Genomic DNA, 23,317 nt, shown 5'->3' on the forward strand with positions numbered 1-23,317 from the left:
CCATTGAAACTTACTTCCATCCCAAACATACTGTTTTCAGGATCCTGGCCTTAGGTTGCCTAATTGGCAATATTTTCAGATTATAACTGGGCTGTGATTTGTAGCCTCCACATTCTTTTCTTGCTCTTTGAAACTTCTCTTGTTGTTTTAAATCTCTATTTAATCACTATTAAAATTCAGTAAGCTTTTTTTAAAAAAAAGGTTTTAGACCTAGGAACATAAATCATAAAGAATAATACCTAGGAACTCAGGATGCCAATTCCCCATGGCATCTCAAGAATAACTCTTTCATTTTGAAGTGAAAATGTTTGAAGATGGTTTGAATGTTTGAACACCGAAGATCAAGCAACATATTCACATTGATCTTTTCTTCCAGCAGGCCTGAACTGATTTCTCTGCTTCTCTTTTAAGCCGGGAAATATGCCTGTTCTCTCTTGGCCACTAGCGGAACAGCCATTTCTGTCTTCCTCCTTCATCGCCACTTCTGATGAGAGGGAGCCAATGTCAGAGAAAAGCTCATTCCCATCTATCTGAAAATGCCTCTATTGATTAAAGGGGATGATGGGGAGTGGGATGCGATTTTCACAGGCAACATTCCAAAGGTTGCCAAGCTAATGTCAAATGCTGCTTTCTATGGCAAAGGGCTGAGAGGAGCGGCCGCTTCTCTGCCTTCCCCCCTCCCTCACGCACCCCTCCCCAAATTGCCTGAGTGCATCTTTTCACGTTGACGAAAGGAGGCTCAAGGCAGTCCTTTCTATGTCTTTCTCGAAATAAAAAGCCAAAGGAAAGCTAGCAAGACCCTTCGTCAGGCCCAGCCCTGCCGTCTCCTGCAGTCCCCACATTAATCGCTGGCAGCAAGGTAGACAATGGCAATCCCAGGCTCCCTCTGGCTCAGCACGCTGCCTCTCGCTCTTAAGGCTTCCAGAGAGAAGCAGCAGGTTGCCCAACCCCGGGGTCTTTCCGGTGCGCCCCCCCCAATCCATTCATTCCGAGGGAGAGATCCGAATCGGGACCGCTCCCCGGGATCTTCTCCAGCTGTGTGACATCCCATTCAGAGGTGCGATCCCCTCCGCCCTCTCCCTCCCTCCCCGGCTGAGAAATTCGCACCCTCCCTTTGGCCGCCTTGCTGTGCGCCCCCCCCCCTCTGTGTCTCTGCCTTTCCACTCCAGGTGACACTGGCGCGCGTGTAGCTGCCAGGCGCTGCCTCCCCGCGCTGCATTAGGACCCGGGAAGAACTGCTCTATTCAGAGCCCAGCGCGCCTGCGCGGTGCTGAAGTGTCCGGAGACCGGGCTGGCTGGACGAAGCAGCGAAGAACGGCAAGCGCGGCGGCGGCGAGTTCTCTGGCACCCAGCCTTCCTTCAGCACCACCTGCGAGAGCTCTTGGGCGGCGGGCGCGAGGGAGGGAGGAGCAGACAGAGACGCGCTGATTGTCCACCTCCCTCAGCACAATCCACCTGAGGCTTCCCCAAGCTGCCTGGATCGCCTGCTCGCCTCAGCCCGACACGTAGGGAAGGAGGAATAAAGACCCCCCCGTTCCCGATCCCTTTTTGCCTGCCCACCTCCCTTTCGACCCCTCTCATCGCCTTTCATCCATCCATCCCCAGTGGCAGCCTCCCGTCAAGGGAAGCGCTACTAGTCAAGGGCTGCGGGAGCGCTGTCCATTTCAGCACCACGCTGCCCGAAGCAAAGGCGAGCCCACGTCGCGTGCCTAAGTCACCGCTGGTGGCGGGGAAGGTGGGGGGCGATCCGGCCAAAGCTGAGGGGCCGAAGGCGCCTTTCGGGCGGCTGCAAAGTGTGATCGGCATCAACAAGGAGGGAGCCGAAGAGGAAGCGAAGATTGAAGGCGACGCGTACGGATTTGGTGGTCTTTTGTTTGAATCGGAGAGCTACATCTGGAGAATTGTCAGCTATCTCTATCTCTCTATATATTCCGTTGCTGATTTGTTATTGCTTCGTCGTTATCACCATCCATCTAGTTGCTGGTTGTGGTTTTTCACAACCCTGCCTAAATAATAGGATTGCTACGTGTTGAGCTCTTCCTAGCAGCCACCTCTTGCTCCTGCCTCTGCTCCTAGGACGCCAGTACAGAACGATTTTTGTTTTACAAACATCAGCATCTTCAAGAGATTGGGTTTGATTGCTGCAGCTGGGCATTGGTATCTGCCCACTTTCTTCCTCCCACCTTATTTGTGTCTGTGTATGTGTGTGTTGTGTTGTGGACCCCTTACTCCACTGCCTCCAGCCTCTTGTTGCATGCCCCTGCCACCACCAATCTTCCCCACTGAACCCGCTTTGTAGGTCAGCTATGTCCCACTAGATTTATTAATTGATACATCTTAATTGAGGAAGCAACCCCCCTTCCCCACTCTAACACTCACCCCTACCTACCCAACCATATCTCACAATCACTGTTCTTGGATATCCGGCATATTCTTATTTTAAATGAGGCTTGTATGAGTTTCAATTTGCCAGTAAAGAACCCAAATCTGCCATCATTAACTTTCACTGGTACTCTTGACTTTGCCCCTGTGGGAGTGAAGGGTATAAGAGGCCAAGACCAGTGGATGCCCTTGATAGGGGCACCTCTTCCCCACATAGGAGAGGTATCAAGTTAGTTATTGATTGCAGATGAGCAGACGCCCCCTTATGTGCTTGTTGTGTGTTGTGCTTGTTTGGATGAGTCCACGACATGCCTAATAAGAGACGAGATGGGCCAGGGCGATGAGAGCGATCGCATTGTGATCAATGTGGGAGGGACTAGGCATCAGACTTACCGCAGCACCTTACGCACCTTGCCCGGCACTCGATTGGCCTGGATCGCGGAGCCGGATGCCCACAGTCACTTTGACTATGACCCCCGCACAGATGAGTTCTTCTTTGACCGGCACCCAGGTGTCTTTGCCCATATCCTGAACTACTACCGCACAGGTAAGCTGCACTGCCCAGCAGATGTCTGTGGACCTCTATATGAGGAGGAGCTGGCCTTCTGGGGCATTGATGAAACCGATGTGGAGCCCTGTTGCTGGATGACCTACAGGCAGCACCGTGATGCTGAAGAGGCCCTTGACAGTTTTGGTGGGGCACCTCTGGATAATAGTGCTGATGATGGAGATGCAGATGGCACTGGAGACTCAGGTGATGGTGAGGAGGAGCTGGAGATGACTAAACGCCTGGCACTCAGTGATTCTCCAGATGGAAGGCCTGGGGGCTTTTGGAAGAGGTGGCAGCCCCGTATCTGGGCACTATTTGAGGATCCCTATTCCTCCAGATATGCAAGGGTAAGCCAAACAACCATCACTCAGAATACCTTATTTACACAAACTCTACAAGGGTTTCTAACTTGGTGCTGTTCACCAGTTCCTGGTTGCATTTCATGTGCTGCAAACCATGCAGGGCCTCTCCACTTAAGGGCAGGTAAGGGAAGCCACATGCCTTCTAAGGCTGGCACCACGTGAGTGAAGCCAGCACTTCAGAACAAGGGCAGATACAAGGGCACAACACACCAGGAGGAGATTGAACATTATAACAAAGACCCAATATTGCAATCCATTTTAAGTAGACATCTTTTGATAGTCACCCAAGTAACTGCCTGAGCAATATTTTGTAGTCATATTTCTCTACTGAGTTACCTACCATTTTTCGCAACAAAGTGAAGAGGTATTCATTACTACAGCCACTTGACTGAAGGCTTGTATGATGGGTTTTTTGATTGAGCTGAATGGCATTTTCATTTATCTGATTTCCAACCCAAAGGCCAGATATGATGCTCCAGGTTCAGCCTTCACTTTAGCAATTGTGTTATTAAACTGAGGTGACTCATATCAAGACATGCATGCAAAGTATATCTTATTGCAGAGCAGGAGGAAGATTCCTTCTTCCTCATGCCAGCATTTGGAAGCAAGAGAAAATGAGTTTTGTGTCCGGCTTATTAATGTGAATGTGAACAAGACAGACAATAGACGTTGAAAAATTGGTCTCTTTGCTGATGGGGTGAAAGATGCTCCTGTGCTAATCTAGGGACAGATTCTGCTCCCTCTGATGTCACCAGCCAAACACACACTGACGTCAGTGGGGGCTGTTGAAATGTCATGCAGCTGCTTTTTGGAAGCAGTGGGGGGAAATGAAGAGAAAGATTGAATGGGAAAAGTTGCTTCACTTTTCTGAGGTCTTAAGTGGACGGGTGTATGGATGTGTGTTAAAACTATGGTTGCTGTTGTTTCCCCCATCCGCTATCATGGATGTTTTCTTCCTGAGTGCATGTTTGTGTGGATAGACAAGACAAAAAATGAAAATATATTTGTGTGGGTAGAGAATGCAAAAAAATGAAAAGATACTTGGAAAATGGTTGTATACATGAAGAGCAGCCAATTTGATGACAAACACGAGATGACTTACTGGGCACAGAAACCAAATTTTGTTACTTACTGGAAGCATAAAGCTCAGCTCGTATCTTAAAATGGAAAATGGTGCCAGGCTGGCAAAGGAATGAATGAGATGTGTAGAGTGAGAGCTCTGGCTTGGCTCTTTTTGATTACTCCCCATTATATACTATTCAGAGATTTCGTACCACATTAGCAAGTTTAATATGTAAAGCTGTGAGTCTTTACATTGTGTGTAGTAAAGATTAATTAAATATTTGCTAGATCATAAAACAATGGTGTTCTTGAGCAGCAACACTTGGATCCCAGTGATATTTTGCAAGAGGACATGAAACTGTATAGAGAAGGTCAAGTACTTGTTTTTTTCAGACAGATCCTGCTGGCTTTCTCTAAGAAAGTATAATATGAACACAAACTGGATTTGAAATGGAGTCTCCCCTCTTCCCCCATAGATACTGAATTACACACAGACTAGGACCAGGCATGCATTGTCCCAGCTGGCATTGTGCAGAGCAAAGATCCTATATCGGAAGAGATGCTGTAGCTTAGTGCTGAAGCACATGCTTTTCATTCTAAAGTGGAATTTGTGGCACCTCTGGTTAAAATGGTTTCAGGCAGCAGAGCTGAGGAAGACATCCTGGAGATCCACTGCTAGTCAGGGCAAAACACATTGCTGAGCTAGTTGTACCAATGGCCTCTTGCTCAGGCTTCATCTGACCATGGGGCAACAACCGTAGAAAGCACCTGTGGGGTGTAATTCATGATTTTGGTGTGACTTGTATCAATTCTGGTAATGAACAATCATGCATTCCATTTATAAGTACCTCTGTCAAAAGATATAGCTGGATAATTTTTGTTCTCTTAATTTGTTTATTTTACTGTCCATTTTTTAGCTGGGTTTTTGATATGGGTTTGTGGGGTGTATTAAGCTTTTGGGTTGCATTTGCCATTGTCCAAAAGCTATTGCAAATGGCTAATTTTCCTTTAATTCATGACCTTCTATGCAGGTTTTGCACTGTCTATAAGGAGTAAGACAACATGCAGAAATTTAATTTTTTAAAAAAGCTTTGTCTAATATGTTCATAGCTATTAATGGATACATTAGCAGACCTTCAGCACCTAATAATGCAAATAGAAACTAATGGATGTGTTGTGTATATAAAGGAGTACTCAGAGCTGTGCTATGGTAATTTAATAGAAAACACCACAAAGACCTCAAACTAGCTACAGAAGCCATGAAGAAGAATCAATAGGCTCATTTACATACACACTATTTTTAAAAAGTCAATTACACCAAATAAAGTGTTCATCTAGGGAAAATACATGCACAGTTTTATTTAAGAACTGTATAGTTCTAAAATGCCTACATCAGATTGAGGCTTGCAAATTACTGTACATTTAGGCTTGGAAGTTTTCAAATGGTTTTATATTTAAGTATACACAATTGTCCTGTAATAAACATGTGACTGTGGGGCTGAAGGTGAATCTCACATTTACAAAATCTTTGAAGATTCTGAAGCCTTTGGGGGTACAAAACTCCTACAGTGAATCACCTTTTTCCTGGGCTACAATTGTGACCAAATCTTCCCCACATTTTAATTTTTCTCATGTCCTAAAGTTGTCCATGAAAGCATCCTAAAACTATACAGTAAAGTATTTATTACTCAAATATTGAATAGAATAGTTTTTTTTAATCCCACCCCAATGCATGCGTGTGTGTTGCGTGCCCCCCATCTGTGCCACATATTCACATGCAGACATCAATATTTCTTAGGAAGTGTTTGAAGGACACGATTCAGCATTTCAACTTTGCTGTTCATGACAGAGCCATCTATACAGGTCTGTTTTCTTTCTCGCATTGGATGTCCAAAAAAGAAAGGAATGATCTAAAAACTGCTATAAAGTATAGCTACCCGTGCTTGACAAAACACCAGTTTCTATCAATAAATTTACAGATACTTGTGAATTTATTTTATCTTAATTTTAAAGCCTCACAGGCAGATGTTTTAAATGAAATATTGCTTGACATAATACTTCTCACATAGTACAGATACAAAATCCAGAAAAAACAAGTACTTATTTGTAACCTAATGAATAAAAGCCAATCCTGTGATTGAGAACAATTATCTCCTAGACTAATAGCTTACTCATTCTGAGTGTGAATCCTTATGTAACCAAAGCAGAAGCAGCCACATGTAAGAGAGGTTTCAGCAGGAAGCAACCTAAAATCTGAAGAAGTTCAAAAGCTCTTTAGAAAAAGCCCAGGTGGATCTAAAAACAGCCTAACAAGAATTGAAAATCCTCAACAGAACATTGACCAACTATTGTGGAGGGAACAGAAAATCTGGGGGACAAGGGAAATAGAATGGAGTACCTGGAAGTACCATGGCTGGCTGAGATACTGAACAAGAGCACTCCACACTGCGATGTTTTGTTGCAGCAGAGTGGCGCTGTGGTCTAAACCACTGAGCCTCTGCAGATCAGAAGGTCAGCGGTTCGAATCCCCGCAATGGAATGAGCTCCTGCTGCTCTGCCCCACCTCCTGCCAACCTAGCGGTTCAAAAGCACACGAGCGCAAGTAGATAAACAGGTAACACTGTGGCGGGAAGGCAAACAGCATTTCTATGCGCTCTGGTTTCCGCCACTGTGTTCCGTTGCACTAGAAGCGGTTTAGTCAGGCTGGCCACATGACCCAGAAAGCTGTCTGTAGACAAGTGCTGGCTCCCTCAGCCTGAAAGCGAGATGAGCGCCATAACCCCATGGTCACCTTTGACTGGACTTAACAGTCCAGGCGTCCTTTACCTTTTACCTTGTCCTAGAAATAAAGGCGGAAGAATTGCTGCTTAAGAAGGTCTGCTGGACTGATATTTTCTGGTATCAACTATATTGCTGTATTATTTCATAGGGATGTGGAGGTCACAAATACTGTATCACTGTATGAGTCTTTTGCATAAATGTTAAACAAAACTTAGTTCTTAATCTTAAAACTCCCCCCCCCCCGATGCAAAGATAGGTCAGGAGGGGAAGTGGTGCACTTGCAACAGCTTGCTTGCAGTCTACTTTGAGGGCAGAGTCTACTACCCTCCAAATCTTCCCCAAAGTGACCATCCCTTGAAATGAATTAGCTGCTGATCTGAGGTTTAAACAGTGTCTAAATACCTAGATTTCTTCCCTGTCTAGGTATGGTTATAAAACAATTTAAGAGATCTTTTGAATAACCCCCCAATGATATGTAGCAAAACTTTCACATAAGTAGAGTTTAAACAAGTAGCCGATGAAACCCAGCAGGAGTCAGCAGTTTGACCTTGAATATTTAGCATCTTGAATAAACTCCCGTAATTCCTGTTTGATTTCAGAGGAACTTACTTATAGGCTAGTGAATTCTGTAAATTCCATCTTCCAAAGCTTTTTAGCTCGATGAGACCCAAACAGGAGATGGTAGTGGGTATGGAAAGGGATAGTTGGTGTCACTGGATTTCCTATATCAATGTTAAATGGAAGCTGTTTATTTTGACTGCAAGATGCTCTCTGAAGCAAATGTTGTTTCCCTCTTCCGCCACCAACTCCCCCAATTACATGTGTTTAGCCACTTTGACTGATGCCACTCTGTGCTAGCTGAAGAAACAGATTTGGGAGAGCTGTCTGAAAGAGAATTTCCTATACAAGGTAATGATAAAAACAGCTTCCTGGTCAGCAGTGATGGGAGGAAAGAGATAGTGGCAAAGGGACAAACAGTCATGAAGGGCAGGGAAATATGTGGAGGGAGTAGAAAAGGGTGAAAAGGGATGAAATCTCAACTGACAGCAGTCCTAGGGCAGGATGAATTTGCATCATTTGTTACTGACATTTCAAAACCACCAAGAAATTCAATGGCAAAAAGTTCTACTGAATGTACGGTGAACATATCACGTTAACACCATCCAAATAACTTGAAGCAAAGACCATAGTCTTTATTTTGTGTTACATGATGAGATAGTGAATAGAACTGACAACAACTTGATAACCAACCTCTTTAAATTCATTGTTTGCAATACTCTTGACGTCCACCAGCCTTGTTTAAGATTGGTCATCCTTGCATTCAGGAAGACTATATGGAAGGACCAAAAGACACAGCAATGTGGGCACCTGCATACAAATTGTTCATTGAAGAATTTCTCAAAGGTTGGCATTCCTAAGTCTCCCACTGGTAACAAAAATGTGAAGAGCCATTCCAATGCAAGGAAAATATTTTACTGGCAGGAAGAGTGAGGAGAGGTGACCAGGAAGATGTGATTCAAAAGAGAGAAAAGGAAGATGAACAGAAGAGAAAAGAGTGGAACAAGGGCAAAAAGAATTAGCAACTTTATTGCTTTATGGGCTTCTCCAAAGAAGCCTTTAATTTCATTTATTTATGATGGAGGAAAGGGCATAGGTAAGAATTATTAGGGAGTTATATTAAAATTTTCTTTTTAAAAAGCTAAGGAAATACGGGTTTTTCCTCTGCAACAAAGAGTTCTTTGTTGAAATAATGGCCTCCCATGATTCTAATGGAGTAAGATATTTTATGAAAATTAATACCAGTCATGTAATGCCCCATGACAAAATAGTTACCTATGCTTAAACAAAATTTTCATGAGTCTCTTGCCATCCACTGTGCCAGAATCGATCTCACATGAGAGTGCCCTGTGAGCTTAAAGTTTAGGAGAAGCTTGACACTCTTACAGTGAGAGGGGAAAGTATTTGATCCCTTGATAAATTTGCCCATTTGCCCTCTGACGAAGAAATGACTAGTCCATAATTTTAATGGTAGGTTTATTGTAGCTGTGAGAGACAGAAGAACAACAGGGAAATCCCCAGAAACCCAGAAGACAAAAGTAGTAGTAGAAGAAGAAGAGTTTGCATTTGATATCCCGCCTTTCACTCTCTTTAAGGAGTCTCAAAGCGGCTAACATTCTCCTTTCCCTTCCTCCCCCACAACAAACACTCTGTGAGGTGACAGGGCTGAGAGACTTCAAAGAAGTGTGACTGGCCCAAGGTCACCCAGCAGCTGCATGTGGAGGAGCGGAGACGCGAACCCGGTTCCCCAAATTACGAGACTACTGCTCTTAACCACTACACCATACTGGCTCTCAGAGATTGATGTGCATTATAATAAGTGAAATATGTATTTGATCCCCTATCAACCAGCCAGATGTTGGGCTACCTGGTATCTTCACTGTATGTAACGAGCTGAGATTAGAAGCACTGCTGTAAGGGAGAGGTCTTACCTGTAATCCCAGCTCGTTACAGTACCTGTACAAAAGACACCTGTCGACAGAAGCAATCAATCCAGCAGATTCCAAAGTAGCTACCATGACCAAGACCAAAGAGCTGTCCAAGGATGTCAGGGACAAGATTGTAGACCTGCATGTACAGGCCCGCCTGCAGTTTGCCAATGCACATCTGAATGACTCAGAGGAGAACTGGGTGAAAGTGTTGTGGTCAGATGAGTCCAAAATCGAGCTCTTTGGCATCAACTCAACTCGCCATGTTTGGAGGAGGAGAAATGCTGCCTACGACCCCAAGAACACCATCCCCACCGTCAAACATGGAGGGGGACATATTATGCTTTGGGGGTGTTTTTATGCTAAGGGGACAGGACACCTTCAACACATCGAAGGGACGATGGACGGGATCATGTATCGTCAAATCTTGGGTGAGCACCTCCTTCCCTCAGCCCAGGGTATTGAAAATGGGTCGAGAATGGGTATTCCAGCATGACAATGACCCAAAACACACGGCCCAGGCAACAAAGGAGTGGCTCAAGAAAAAGCACATTAAAGTCCTGGAGTGGCCTAGCCAGTCTCCAGACCTTAATCCCATCAAAAATCTGTGGAGGGAGCTGAAGGTTCGAGTAGCTACACATCAGAGGAGTGGGACAAAATACCTCCTGAGATGTGTGCAAACCTGGTGGCCACCTACAAGAAACGTCTGACCTCTGTAATTGCCAACAAGGGTTTTGCCACCAAGTACAGTCATCTTTTGCAAAGGGATCAAATACTTATTTCACTCACTATAATGCACATCAATCTCTGACTTCTGTCTTTTGGGTTTCTGGGGTTTTTCCTGTTGTTCTTCTATCTCTCACAGCTACAATAAACCTACCATTAAAATTATGGACTGGTCATTTCTTCGTCAGAGAGCAAATTGGCAAATTTAGCAGGGGATCAAATACTCCCCACCCCTCACTATATACACCTTACTTATTCAGGGAGCAAATTGAGGAGAAAAATGTAAAAGAGAATAGGAAATTCACCAAGTAATCAGATTTTCACTTTATCCTTCAAAGGAACTTGACATATCACTCTTTCTCACATTCCTTTGTTCTAGCTATAATATCCAGATTATTTTGGTAGCATTGAGTTACATCAAGTAGCATGACAGTCAGAGAGGCTATGATTCAACAGCAGTGGATATAAATATACATCTGAAGTTTATGATTAGGACAGTTTACCAAGACCTTTCTTGGTATAGATGCCTAATGTTACTTTGTGTGAAAAAAAGGAACATGAGGCAAGTCATACAATAATAGGGACACATAAAGTAGCACTATGAACTTTATTGACCCAGCTTTTTGGTGGAGGGGCCAGGAATCCATAATTTTAGTTCCTGTATTTTTGTTTTTAAATGGTTCTGTCTGTCCTGAGGTTTGCAACAACTTTTTTTGTGGTGCAGCTTCACTTTAGTAGATTGACCCATAGTGTAGTTTGATCCTTTTTAATGTATGTGTGTGCGCATGCATGTGTAGGGATGTAAGCTGGAATGTAGATGGTCCTGCCATGGGGTATGTTTGGTCTAGCTAACGCCATAATACAATGTGTTCCTTGTGCTCTTTAACAACAGGATATGCTAACAATTCAAAAACTAAACATATATACATGAGCTTTCAGGACAGAGTGGGTTAAAAGCCTAAATACATGTGTAAATCAACAACCTCAAGCAGCTTGTGTATGATCTCATTATACTATTGCAAATAATATCTGTTATTAACCAGTACCGGTGATTAACTCCTACTAATAGCAACAATGGAACCTCTAGCTGTTTTCATTCTGGCTCACTACACATTCAGACATTTCTGCACGGTTTACATTGTGAACTTTTTCACAGGGCAATATATGTGGGCAGATGCTTTTCTTATCATTGCATGTTTCTGGAGCCAAATCCAGAGACCCCCTGCACTCTGAACATACAACATTTGTTAAAATTAAAAAAGACTTTTTCTTGATGGGGGGGGGGGAAATCTACTTAACTGAGCTACTTTCTGACAATAAGAGGTGTAGTGGAACAGACTCTTTTGGAAGGTGGGCAACTCTGCTTCACTGGAGGTATTTAATCAGAGGTTGGATGGCCATCTGTCATAGGTGATTTAATTGAGAGCCCTGCATTGCAGGGGGCTAGACTAAATATCCCTTGCAGTCCCTTCCAACTCTGCAAGTCTATGATTCTTTGGATCTTACACAATACAATAAAAATGCAACAATCTTTTAAATCTGGAAATGTTAGACTGAAAAACCTGGATGTCACAACTTGATTCATAAAACCACTTGGGAAGACCTGTTTTTGACAAGATGATTTGGATCTTTGCATTCTTTTGTAATGCACCTAGCCCATAAGCTCCTGCAGTGTAACTGCCCAGAGAATGAAGAGCTAGGCTTTCAGTTCCTGAGTGTGAGAACATTTCATCACCTAATGATCATAAATGGGATCTGACACCATTCCAGTGCAATACCTCACAGTCACTGGTGCTACAGCATTAGTGGGGCACCAGCCTGTTTGTGATGCAGCTGCCTCATGCTAGGAGCTTGAGCAGCTGTGCAAAAGCTAAACAATTCTGGGGTATGTGATGCAGCCATCAATAGCCTCTTACACTCTATGCTGCCGACTATTCATTATGATGTACCGTATTTTTCGCACGATTGGACGCACCGGACCATAGGACGCGCCTAGTTTTTTGGGGGGGAAATAAAGGAAAAAAAATTTCCCTTTATTTCCCCCCCAAAAGCAGGTCAGGGAAACCGAACCAGGTCGAGGAACAGCGGGATAGTGGCGCTGCGCCTCCCTGCTGTCCCCCGAGCTTGTGGGGCTGGCTGATGTCTGCCTAGCGCGCGGGGCGCTCTGCTTCAGGGCGCCCTACCCGCCGGGCGGCAGGCTGCTATCCGCAGCTTGGGGAGCCTTGTGGGGAACTGCTGCAGGGCTCCCCACGCTGCGGATGTATGCCTGGCGCGAGGGGCGCTCTGCTTCAGGGTGCCCCACCCGCCGGGCGGCAGGCTGCTATCCGCAGCGTGGGGAAGCTTGCGGGGAGCTCCTGCAAGGGTCCCCATGCTGCGGATGTGTTCCCAAAGCGCCGGGAGCTCTGCTTTCAGGGCGCCCGACGCTCCGGGAAGCAGGCTGCTATCCGCAGCCTAGACACGGCTAGCGGAGCGCTAATCCCGAAGCTTGGGGCGTGCGGAGCTCAGCGTGCCCCAAGCTTCTGGGCGCCGGCAAGGTCTCCGCTAGCCCTGGGAGAGCCCCGCGACGTCGCGGGGCTCTCCCAGGGCTAGCGGAGACCTTGCCAGCACCCAGAAGCTTAGGGCGCGCTGAGCTCCGCACGCCCCAAGCTTCGGGATTAGCGCAGTGGTCCGCTAGCCCTGGGAGAGCCGTGCGACGTCGCGGGGCTCTCCCAGGGCTAGCGGAGACCTTGCCGGCACCCAGAAGCTTGGGGCGTGCTGAGCTCCGCACGCCCCAAGCTTCGGGATTAGCGCAGTGGTCCGCTAGCCCTGGGAGAGCCGCGCGACGTCGCGGGGCTCTCCCAGGGCTAGCGGAGACCTTGCCGGCACCCAGAAGCTTGGGGCGTGCTGAGCTCCGCACGCCCCAAGCTTCGGGATTAGCGCAGTGGTCCGCTAGCCCTGGGAGAGCCGCGCGACGTCGCGGGGCTCTCCCAGGGCTAGCGGAGACCTTGCCGGCACCCAGAAGCTTGGGGCGCGCTCAGCTCCGCACGCCCCAAACTTCGGGATTAGCGCAGTGGTCCGCTAGCCCTGGGAGAGCCGCGCGACGTCGCGGGGCTCTCCCAGGGCTAGCGGAGACCTTGCCGGCACCCAGAAGCTTGGGGCGTGCTGAGCTCCGCACGCCCCAAGCTTCGGGATTAGCGCAGTGGTCCGCTAGCCCTGGGAGAGCCGCGCGACGTCGCGGGGCTCTCCCAGGGCTAGCGGAGACCTTGCCGGCACCCAGAAGCTTGGGGCGTGCTGAGCTCCGCACGCCCCAAGCTTCGGGATTAGCGCAGTGGTCCGCTAGCCCTGGGAGAGCCGCGCGACGTCGCGGGGCTCTCCCAGGGCTAGCGGAGACCTTGCCGGCACCCAGAAGCTTGGGGCGCGCTCAGCTCCGCACGCCCCAAACTTCGGGATTAGCGCAGTGGTCCGCTAGCCCTGGGAGAGCCGCGCGACGTCGCGGGGCTCTCCCAGGGCTAGCGGAGACCTTGCCGGCACCCAGAAGCTTGGGGCGTGCTGAGCTCCGCACGCCCCAAGCTTCGGGATTAGCGCAGTGGTCCGCTAGCCCTGGGAGAGCCGCGCGACGTTGCGGGGCTCTCCCAGGGCTAGCGGAGACCTTGCCGGCACCCAGAAGCTTGGGGCGTGCTGAGCTCCGCACGCCCCAAGCTTCGGGATTAATGCAGCGCTCCGCTAGCGGTGGGAGAGCTGGGTCTCCCTCTGCTAGCAGATAGCTTCCTGAAGCCTGGAGAGCGAGAGGAGTCGGTGCGCACCGACCCCTCTCACTCTCCAGGCTTCAGCGAAAGCCTGCATTCGCTCCATAGGACGCACACACATTTTCCCTTGCTTTTTAGGAGGGAAAAAGTGCGTCCTATGGTGCGAAAAATACGGTATTTATTTTTATTTATTTTAAGAAGTTCTAGTCTGTCCTTTTTGTGTTCAGACCCAGAAACCTCCCCCCTAAATAAATTCACACATGACTCAAATTTTGGTTTTGGTTTTTGGCAGAATTTAAGCCACAACTTTATTGATTACAGAAAGTGACTGATTGCATAGGCTCTGGTTTGACTAGCTCACTGCCATGCAGGCAGCGCTGACCCAGGGCTCCAGCATAGGTCAGCCAAGGGTGAACACCTGGATAAGTGGAAAGCCGGGAATGGGCTAACTCCATCACCCAAATGTCCCCCTGGACTCAGGCATGGGCACAAGCCCCTCTCAGGGGTTGACCAAATCATATAGTCCCTGGATTCTTTTAACGGAATATCCTTCACATAGGGATGGTGAGAGCGTTCTCCCATCCCTATCACCTGAACAAGAGCCTATCTGCAACCTTACAAGTTGTGACGATTTGGTATGTGGCAGGCAAAACCCAAATGGCACCAGCCAATCAGCCAAATGGGGAAAATTTCTTCCCCTGCCCCTGTCCCAATGACAGACGACGGCATAGCAAGATCAAGAGCAAAGCCTTAAAAGTAGGGAGAGGTGGGCGGGTGTTCCGAATGCGCGTGCCAAAAGAGGAAGCTCTGGGTCACATGCATGGGCATAAAAAAGTCCCTCGAACCGTTTGGACTGCGTCCCATTGGCCAGATTGTACCCAGCTTTGAGGGACCTACCAATTGGGTGTTGTGGCTGTCCAAACGTACCCACCCACAACACAGGGTGTCGGTTTTCCAGGTCTCACCGCATTCCGTGCCCTCATTAAGGGAGGACCTGATTCATCATTACCAATCTCAGGGCAGATTGTATTAGCCTAGGCACTGATGAGAACAGTAGAACTAACCCTGTAAAGTTAGTTCAAGGAGAGAAGGAAGGAGACATCACTTTCCAAGTAGAAGATGCTTCTTTAGTCGCTGTGGTGCAAGCTAATGCCTGAACAGACTTGAGCCTTTTCCACCCTCCAGTTTCTTGGTCTCTGCTACTTTGAGAAACTGCAACAAAGCTCAGTCAATGAGTGGTGTATCCTCGTAGTTTCCTCCAGTTTCTTCTCTTCATTCCTTCACCTCTGCCCATGTGTTAAGTCAAGCATTTTTATTCTAGCTGTATCTTTAGTTTACATTTCCTGTAAATAGTTGGTCGTTAAAATAAATTTCACATGAATACTTGGTACCTAGTAAAACATTCCTCCCATTTTTGTTCCCTTCCTAATATCACATTTTAATACAGAACACACTTCTGCATCAGCCTAAGTTTAAAATGACAATTAATTGTTGTTTAGTCGTTTAGTCATGTCCGACTCTTTGTGACCCCATGGACCAGAGCATGCCAGGTACTCCTGTCTTCCACTGCCTACTGCAGTTTGGTCAAACTCATGCTGGTAGCTTCAAGAACTCTATCCAACCATCTCGTCCTCTGTCGTCCCCTTCTCCTTGTGCCCTCAATCTTTCCCAACACCAGGGTCTGTTCCAGGGAGTTTTCTCTTTTCATGAGGTGGCCAAAGTATTGGAGCCTCAGCTTCACGATCTGTCCTTCCAGTGAGCATTCAGGACTGATTTCCTTAAGAATGGATATGTTTGATCTTCTTGCAGTCCATGGGACTCTCAAGAGTCTCCTCCAGCACCATAATTCAAAAGCATCAATTCTTCGGCAATCAGCCTTCTTTATGGTCCAGCTCTCACTTCCATACATCACTACTGGGAAAACCATAGCTTTTACTATACAGACCTTTTTTGGTAAGGTGACATCTCTGCTTTTTAAGATGCTGTCTAGGTTTGTCATTGCTTTTGTCAGGCGTCTTTTAATTTCGTGGCTGCTGTCTCCATCTGCAGTGATCACGGAGCCCAAGAAAGTAAAATATCTCACTGCCTCCATTTCTTCCCCTTCTATTTGCCAGGAGGTGATGGGCCCAGTGGCCATGATCTTTGTTTTTTTGATGTTGAGCTTCAGACCATATTTTGCTCGCTCCTCTTTCACCCTCATTAAAAGGTTCTTTAATTCCTCCTCAATTTCTGCCATCAAGGTTGTGTCATCTGCATATCTGAGGTTGTTGATATTTCTTCCGGCAATCTTAATTCCGGCTTGGGATTCATCCAGCCCAGCCTTTCGCATGATGAATTCTGCATATAAGTTAAATAAGCAGGGAGACAATATACAGCCTTGTCGTACTCCTTTCCCAATTTTGAACCAATCAGTTGTTCCATATCCAGTTCTAACTGTAGCTTCTTGTCCCACATAGAGATTTCTCAGGAGACAGATGAGGTGATCAGGCACTCCCATTTCTTTAAGAACTTGCCATAGTTTGCTGTGGTCGACACAGTCAAAGGCTTTTGCATAGTCAATGTAGCAGAAGTAGATGTCTTTCTGAAACTCTCTAGCTTTCTCCATAATCCAGCGCATGTTTGCAGTTTGGTCTCTGGTTCCTCTGCCTCTTCTAAATCCAGTTTGCACTTCTGGGAGTTCTCGGTCCACATACTGCTTGAGCCTTCCTTGTAGAATTTTAAGCAATTAATTACTCAGCATCTTATATTTATGGTCCTATGAAGCAAGCAGTAAATAATCGTAAAAAATTACATGTATTGTTGTGTTTTGTTTACAGCGTGAGAATAATAGGCCCAAGCTGATTGTGTCACAAAGTTTGCTGCCAATATTCCCATTTATGTCAGGGAGAGAGAGAAAATGGGTCTCATGGGTGTAAAGCAGAAAAACAGATCACTTGAAGTGAAAGCATTGCTTAAAAGATGGAGACATTTATATATTATGAGTTAAAACAAAGCTGTCTTGACAAGTTAAAGTTAAATAAGCATGATTTATACATATCTGGTGGCTGTTGACATCTACCAGTTGTTACTATCTTTTTAGCCAGTAAGTAAGAAATCCTAGAAGATTGTCATGGGTTGGATCCTGCTCTCTCATGAGTGGAGTTCTGTTCACAGGGTGCTTCACAGGAGGAAGCTGGAGAGACAATTTTTGCGGATTCTCCCTTCAGCCTTCTGTGGATCCTGAAAAGCCAGAGGATTGGGAGACCCTTTGCAACAGCCTGAAAGGAGGCAGTGGGGGCTGCCAAGGGAAAGTGGAATCAGCAAAAATTACCACCCTTGCCACCTCCACCTCCAGTGGAACTTTCCACTAGATCAGAGCTTCCTCCAGAAATGGAAGGAATCCTGCTATTTGCAGAAGGCCATGTCTCTAGATGCAAACTGGCATTAGCAACATTTGCCACTGAGAGCAGCTGAGAACAGAGAAATTTTATCAGCATTTTCCCATTACAGAATCGGACATTTACCAGAAACTCTCACCTTATATGAATTGCATGCAAAGGTCAACATTCACCAGAATTCTGACCTGAACATATAAAAACCATGTCTTGACAAGAGCCACAAGCAACAGGCATCTGGTTTTGAACTGTTGTCAAATATGGGTGTCCTATTTCATTCTACTATCTTTATTTCATTTTAGTGTTCAGGAAATTTGTGACCACAGCATTGCTGAGTGCTGTGTTTGTTCAAGAACTGGTGAGTGTTGAGAAAAATCAATACACAGGGTTCAAACCTGAAAAGTTGTACTTAATGCAAAAGATCATTCCCTTAAAATATTTCATTTATGTTAAGTAGAATTATTCACAAAGGATTGGGCCTTTCCTTTATTTCGAATAAAACGGCAATATGTCATTTTAAGGGCTGTGCAATTACCTTTCGAATTCTACGTGTTGAAAATACAGGAGGAAACATTTCTGCAAGACTGAGTTGGTTTCTTCTGTTGAATATTACATTATGTAAGTAGGTGATTCATTCAAATGCAGATGACAGGATATAGATGTTGGAATAGTAGATAGAATGCAATTTAAAATCAGGTGGAGCCAATGCATGGCATGAAATAAAAAAGAAACACCTGAAATCCTGATTTTTCACTGGACAGCAGATTATTTTGCATGCTGAATTATTAAAACCATATTGTCAGCTTTCATCACTGCTTCCTGCCTGCAGACCAGCCACTATTTAAAGAGAGATACACTGCAGATGGATGTCATAGTGGAACATGTTGGCTTTGTGATTGGCGGCTAAAATGGAAATGGTTGAATATAGAGATGTACCAAGTAGCAATTATGAGCTGGGACAGCTGTGTAAGCAAGGCTAGAAATGCTAAACGAAAGCAGAATTTATTGTACTTTGTTATGATAAAATTATATCTTTGTGCAGAAGGCTTATTCTTCTTCACTAGTGATGGAGCTTTGTTATGCTGAATTCTCCGTATTCCAATATATCATATGCCTGCATCAAAAGGCCCACAGAATGTATGAATGTACCTTTCCCCTCCAATGCTTTTTCAGTTGATGTTCAATATGCATTTGTGGAATCACTTAATCAACTCATATATACATTGAATTGTTTGTGAATGCAATCAATTTTAGAATGAATTTAAAAGTAGTTTTCTCTGCTCATTCCAGATCAAATTCTAAACATTCATGAATTTAGTGAGTACAGTACAGATTGCTTTTTGTCTTAATTCAAAACACGCTGCCCTTCTCCTTCTTCCAGGTCACTTTATGTTAATATTAAATTCCCACCCTTGATTATATGAATATTTTGGAAGGTCCTGCGACTTTTGCTGTGCAGTCCTATACATGCCTACTCAGAAGTAAGTCTCATTGAATTCAATGTGGCTTTCTCCAAGGCAAGTACTGTAAGTGGGTATAGGACTGCAGCATCATACAAAAGTGTTTGTGGAGTTTGTTTTACTCCACAGACACCCCCACTGATTTCACTGGCACACGCTACAGAACAAAGGATAACAGGATCTGGCCTTGGTGGATTCTCATTTCCTTCAGATGTGATTTATGTATGGCATCACACTCAAATTAATCATGCTATAAAATTTTGAATAAATCTATGCTCCAAGGTTTTCTCCAGTAATTGCTTATGATGTAAGCCCTTTAATAAGAGTAAGTTAAAATTACATGGTAATGGCCCTTTGAAAAAAGAAGAAGCAATAAATCTCCAATTTCAGTGAGCTGCATAAAAGGCAGTTATGTCACTGCTGCAGATAAAGTACAGAGACACCACTGGCATTCTATTATGTAATTGTTTTGATATTTAGCAACCAGACACAGATATTAATGTGAACTGTTAGATTTGCCTAGCTAATGGTAGGTCAAAATCATAGTGGCTTTGCTAGAGGAACAGTCCATTTTAAACATCTTTTCACAACTTCCACAACAAATGCAAGACATCCACTTGGGGGAAATGGATGCTTAGCTTGTTGTGTTCTTTTGAAACAGCAAAATAAACCATTCTTCCCTGGCTAAGATCTATTATTAAGTCTCCTTAGTTCTAGTTTGATATTCTAACAACTATATTATGTTGTCTCTCTTCACACACATGTCTTCACAACGAGCCAGCAAGATGTTGTGATGAAGATGGTGATTTGGTTTGACCAAGGCCATACATTCAGATAGGTAGCTGTGTTGGTCTGACACAGTAGAAATGAATAATAATAATAAAAAAAGAATAGTCCAGTAGCACCTTAGAGACCAACTAAGTTTGTTCTGGGTATAAGCTTTCTTTTGCATGCACACTTCTTCAGATGCACTGAAACAGAAGTCACCAGGCCCCTATATATAGTGGGAAGGGTGGGGTGGGGTTTTTCTCAGAATGGTAGTAGGAGATGGGTGATTGACTCAATGGGTATGGTAAACCTGTTGACAACTGTTAACGACTGGAATTAGTCCTACAGGAAAAAGCAAGGGATACTATGCAGATGACCAAAAATAGCTTTAGCATATGTAATGAGACAAGAATACAATATCTCTATTCAGACCAGGTCTCTCCATACTATCTCTTGCTTCTGAAGAAGTGTACATGCACACGAAAGCTCATACCCAGTGCTGCTACTGGACAATTTTTTAATTTTTTAATTTATTTCAAGGTCATACATGTTCTGCTCAAGAGCATACCAGAATCTAAACTCAGCATCTTATTCCACTTTGCCACAGTGACTCTACTTCCAGATGAATGGCAGAGAAAGTCTTTCATTCTGATTCTGCAAGTTTAGGGCTGTCATGTTCTAGAACAGGGACAACCTCGTAAACACATGCACGTGTGTGTGTGTGTGTGTGTGTGTGTGTGTATGCACATGCACACACACACACATACACATACAGTGGTGCCCCGCATGACGAATGCCTCGCAAGACGAAAAACTTGCTAGACGAAAGGGTTTTCCGTTTTTTGAGTCGTTCCGCAAGACGAATTTCCCTATGGGCTTGCTTCGCAAGACGAAACGTCTTGCGAGTTATTGCGAGTTTGTTTCCTTTTTCTTAAAGCCGCTAAGCCGCTAAGCCGCTAATAGCCGTGCTTCGCAAGACGAAAAAACCGCAAGACGAAGAGACTCACGGAACGGATTAATTTCATCTTGTGAGGCACCACTGTATACATATGTCCCTGACACACTCCTTTCCCCTTCCTTCTGCTCTCATTTACCAACAGTGCAGCCATAATCACACGTCCAAAGTTGCACAAAGAATGTTTTATGAGTGGACCTCTGGCTCCACCCACAGATATCCCTTTCCACCTATAGGGAAGGAGATAGAATCATAGAATCATAGAATCATATAATTCTATGATTCTATCTCCTTCCCTATAGGTGGAAAGGGATATCTGTGGGTGGAGCCAGAGGTCCACTCATAAAACATTCTTTGTAAAGATCCACAAACTTTTATGATCCCCCAGGATTCTCTCCATAGAACCATAGGATTGTGTCCTGAATGAAGCATTTGTTCAATGGCTATTTAATAGGGAGGCTAAAGAGTTGTGTTCATTTTATTAACACACACACACACACACACACACACACACACTACATGCAATGAACAGTGCTTAAACGTTAACGACATACTGTGCCTGGGCTGATTAATCTTGGGTGTTTATCCCTTTGAAAAATCCCCAGGGTGCGAGTGGTTTTATTAAAAGACCCAATGTAAATTTAAACCAGTATGGATTACTTGAAACGTTAGCTACGTCTAAGCGGCAATAAATCAATATCCAGAAGTGCACTGGAACTTCTTGATAAAACCTCATGTGGAAAGACCGCTTCTTCTTTTTTACTCCCAGGTAAATAGCTAAAATAATGAAAATTGTTTAAGTTGTTTCTCATTCATGCAAATCCATACCAAGTAGCTCAAGCCACTGCAATATATGGAAAGATACCTTCAGAGGATAACTAAGGTTAACCCTCAGGATCTCAGAGAAATTATCTAAATTCTAATTTATGTATGAGTTTGGAATATTCTGGCATCCTCAATTGGCCCTCCCATCTTATATGCACCATCAGTTTTTGTGGCAAATTAATTAATAGTCTTGAGTTCTACAGAAAGATATATTTTTTGTACTGTAACATTATTCTGGTGCAGCTGCTTCCATGTGCCATCTTTAACAATTAGCTACTATAGCAGCAAACCACCTATATTTGGCCAAGTAAAAAGTCCCATTCTCCCAACAAAAGGGAATATGTCAGATATCTGCTTAATAAAAGATAGGGGTGTGCACTGGCCACAAGATTTGCCTTGTATCTGTAGCACTGTATCATTCTAATTTGAGTTGTTATTAGGGTCTGTATCAGCGTTGTTAAATCTCGAGCTCGCTCTTCCCATGCGGAATCTAAAAATGGGTATAACTTCTTTCCTTTTCACATAAGTGCATGAAATTTGCAGGCAAAGGAGTTCCTCCAGAGGGATTAAACCTGCTAAATTGCTAGCAGATCCTTCCAGTGTTTTCATTAAAGTTTTGTTGGGGGGGGGGGTTCTGTTGTTAAAGAAAAAGTCTGTGACATTTTCCCTGTCATAATTGGATGCATTTTGCAGGCATGGTCACCCCTTCGGAGAGGGAAGAAGCCTGCCAGCTATCAGAACCATACATGAGCTGGTTCTCCCACAATGGCAGACTTTACCATTTAGAGGTGGGCAAAACAGAAATCACTAATTGTCTCTTAGTGTCTTATAGGCAATCACTCTTGAAACTGGTGATATGAGGGAGTTGCAATGAGCAACACAACTAGCAGCTTAGTACCAGACCTAGGGGTGGGGATGGATGAAAATGTTAATAATACTGGTCAGTAAATATTCAGAGAGCTTAAAATCCTATAAAAATTCTGTATGTCTCTAATGGGACAAGGGACAGATTTGGGTTATGCATGGGATCGTGAAGTAGGAATTCACACATCTCTAGTTAAGGTGACAGTACATGTCCTTCTGTTATGTTTGCCAGTTGTCCACTAAAACCCATTCATCTACTGCAGAATAATTGCTTTTGTCACTCAGCTAATCCCAGTGTGCTCCAAAATGGAGCAGGTGGCTCTTTGTGGGAGTGCAAGAAGATCCAAGGGACATGAAGAGATTTCTAGCTGTCATAAGAAACCTTTGGAAGGGAGCCATCAAGAATCTGAGAAGCTTGAAGCCCGCAGCTACTTGTGTGGTATGGAGAAATGTTCTTCAGCTGAAAGCAGAACAGCACATCCCCATTTGGGGATGGCAAACAGAACATGTGTAAACGGAGGGTGGTATCGCTGTGCATGATTTCCTGTACAGTTCCATGCAATGGCAGCAGAACAGGGCGGAAGGCATCTTCTCTAAAGATGTGGCACAAAACAAGGAATTTGCTCTAGTCCTTGAAGGACCAAAGAACACTGCTCCGTGTGGGTGGTGCAGAAGGGCAGTGAATGCCAGGACCGTATGAATGTAGAATGGATGCCACACTTGTTTTGAAGCCTGTTTGAGATATTTTATTGGATCAAGCATCTTCCATCCACAAACATTTTACAATCCACCATAATGATACTGCTAGTGGTGAGAGGGAATGCTTGCCAATTCCTCTCTGCCGCTACAGGGCCTTCTCGGTAGTGGTGCCCACCCTGTGGAATGCCCTCCCATCAGATGTCAAGGAAATAAGTAACTATCTGACTTTTAGAAGACATCTGAAGGCAGCCCTGTTTAAGGAAGTTTTTAATGTTTGAAGTTTTATTGTGTTTTTAATA

General features: G+C 44.8%; 1 protein-coding gene across 5 annotated transcripts in view; it reads left to right on the forward strand.

Annotated features, from left to right (window-relative positions):
• The first annotated feature begins 1,203 nt into the window (after positions 1–1,203).
• KCNC1 (potassium voltage-gated channel subfamily C member 1) overlaps positions 1,204–23,317 on the forward strand; it is a 130,618-nt gene continuing 108,504 nt past the window's right edge. For 2 of the 5 annotated variants that reach the window (XM_081202122.1, XM_081202125.1), the window contains exon 1: positions 1,206–3,279. In XM_081202122.1, the coding sequence (XP_081058248.1) occupies positions 2,710–3,279 (570 nt within the window). In that variant the 5' untranslated portion in view covers positions 1,206–2,709. Of the gene's footprint in view, positions 3,280–23,317 lie in introns of all 5 variants that reach the window. The other 3 variants (XM_081202124.1, XM_081202121.1, XM_081202123.1) reach the window with 3 other exon arrangements.

The sequence above is a fragment of the Podarcis bocagei genome (assembly GCF_964188305.1).
Source record: "Podarcis bocagei genome assembly, chromosome: 1".
NCBI classification, from domain to species: domain Eukaryota; kingdom Metazoa; phylum Chordata; class Lepidosauria; order Squamata; family Lacertidae; genus Podarcis; species Podarcis bocagei.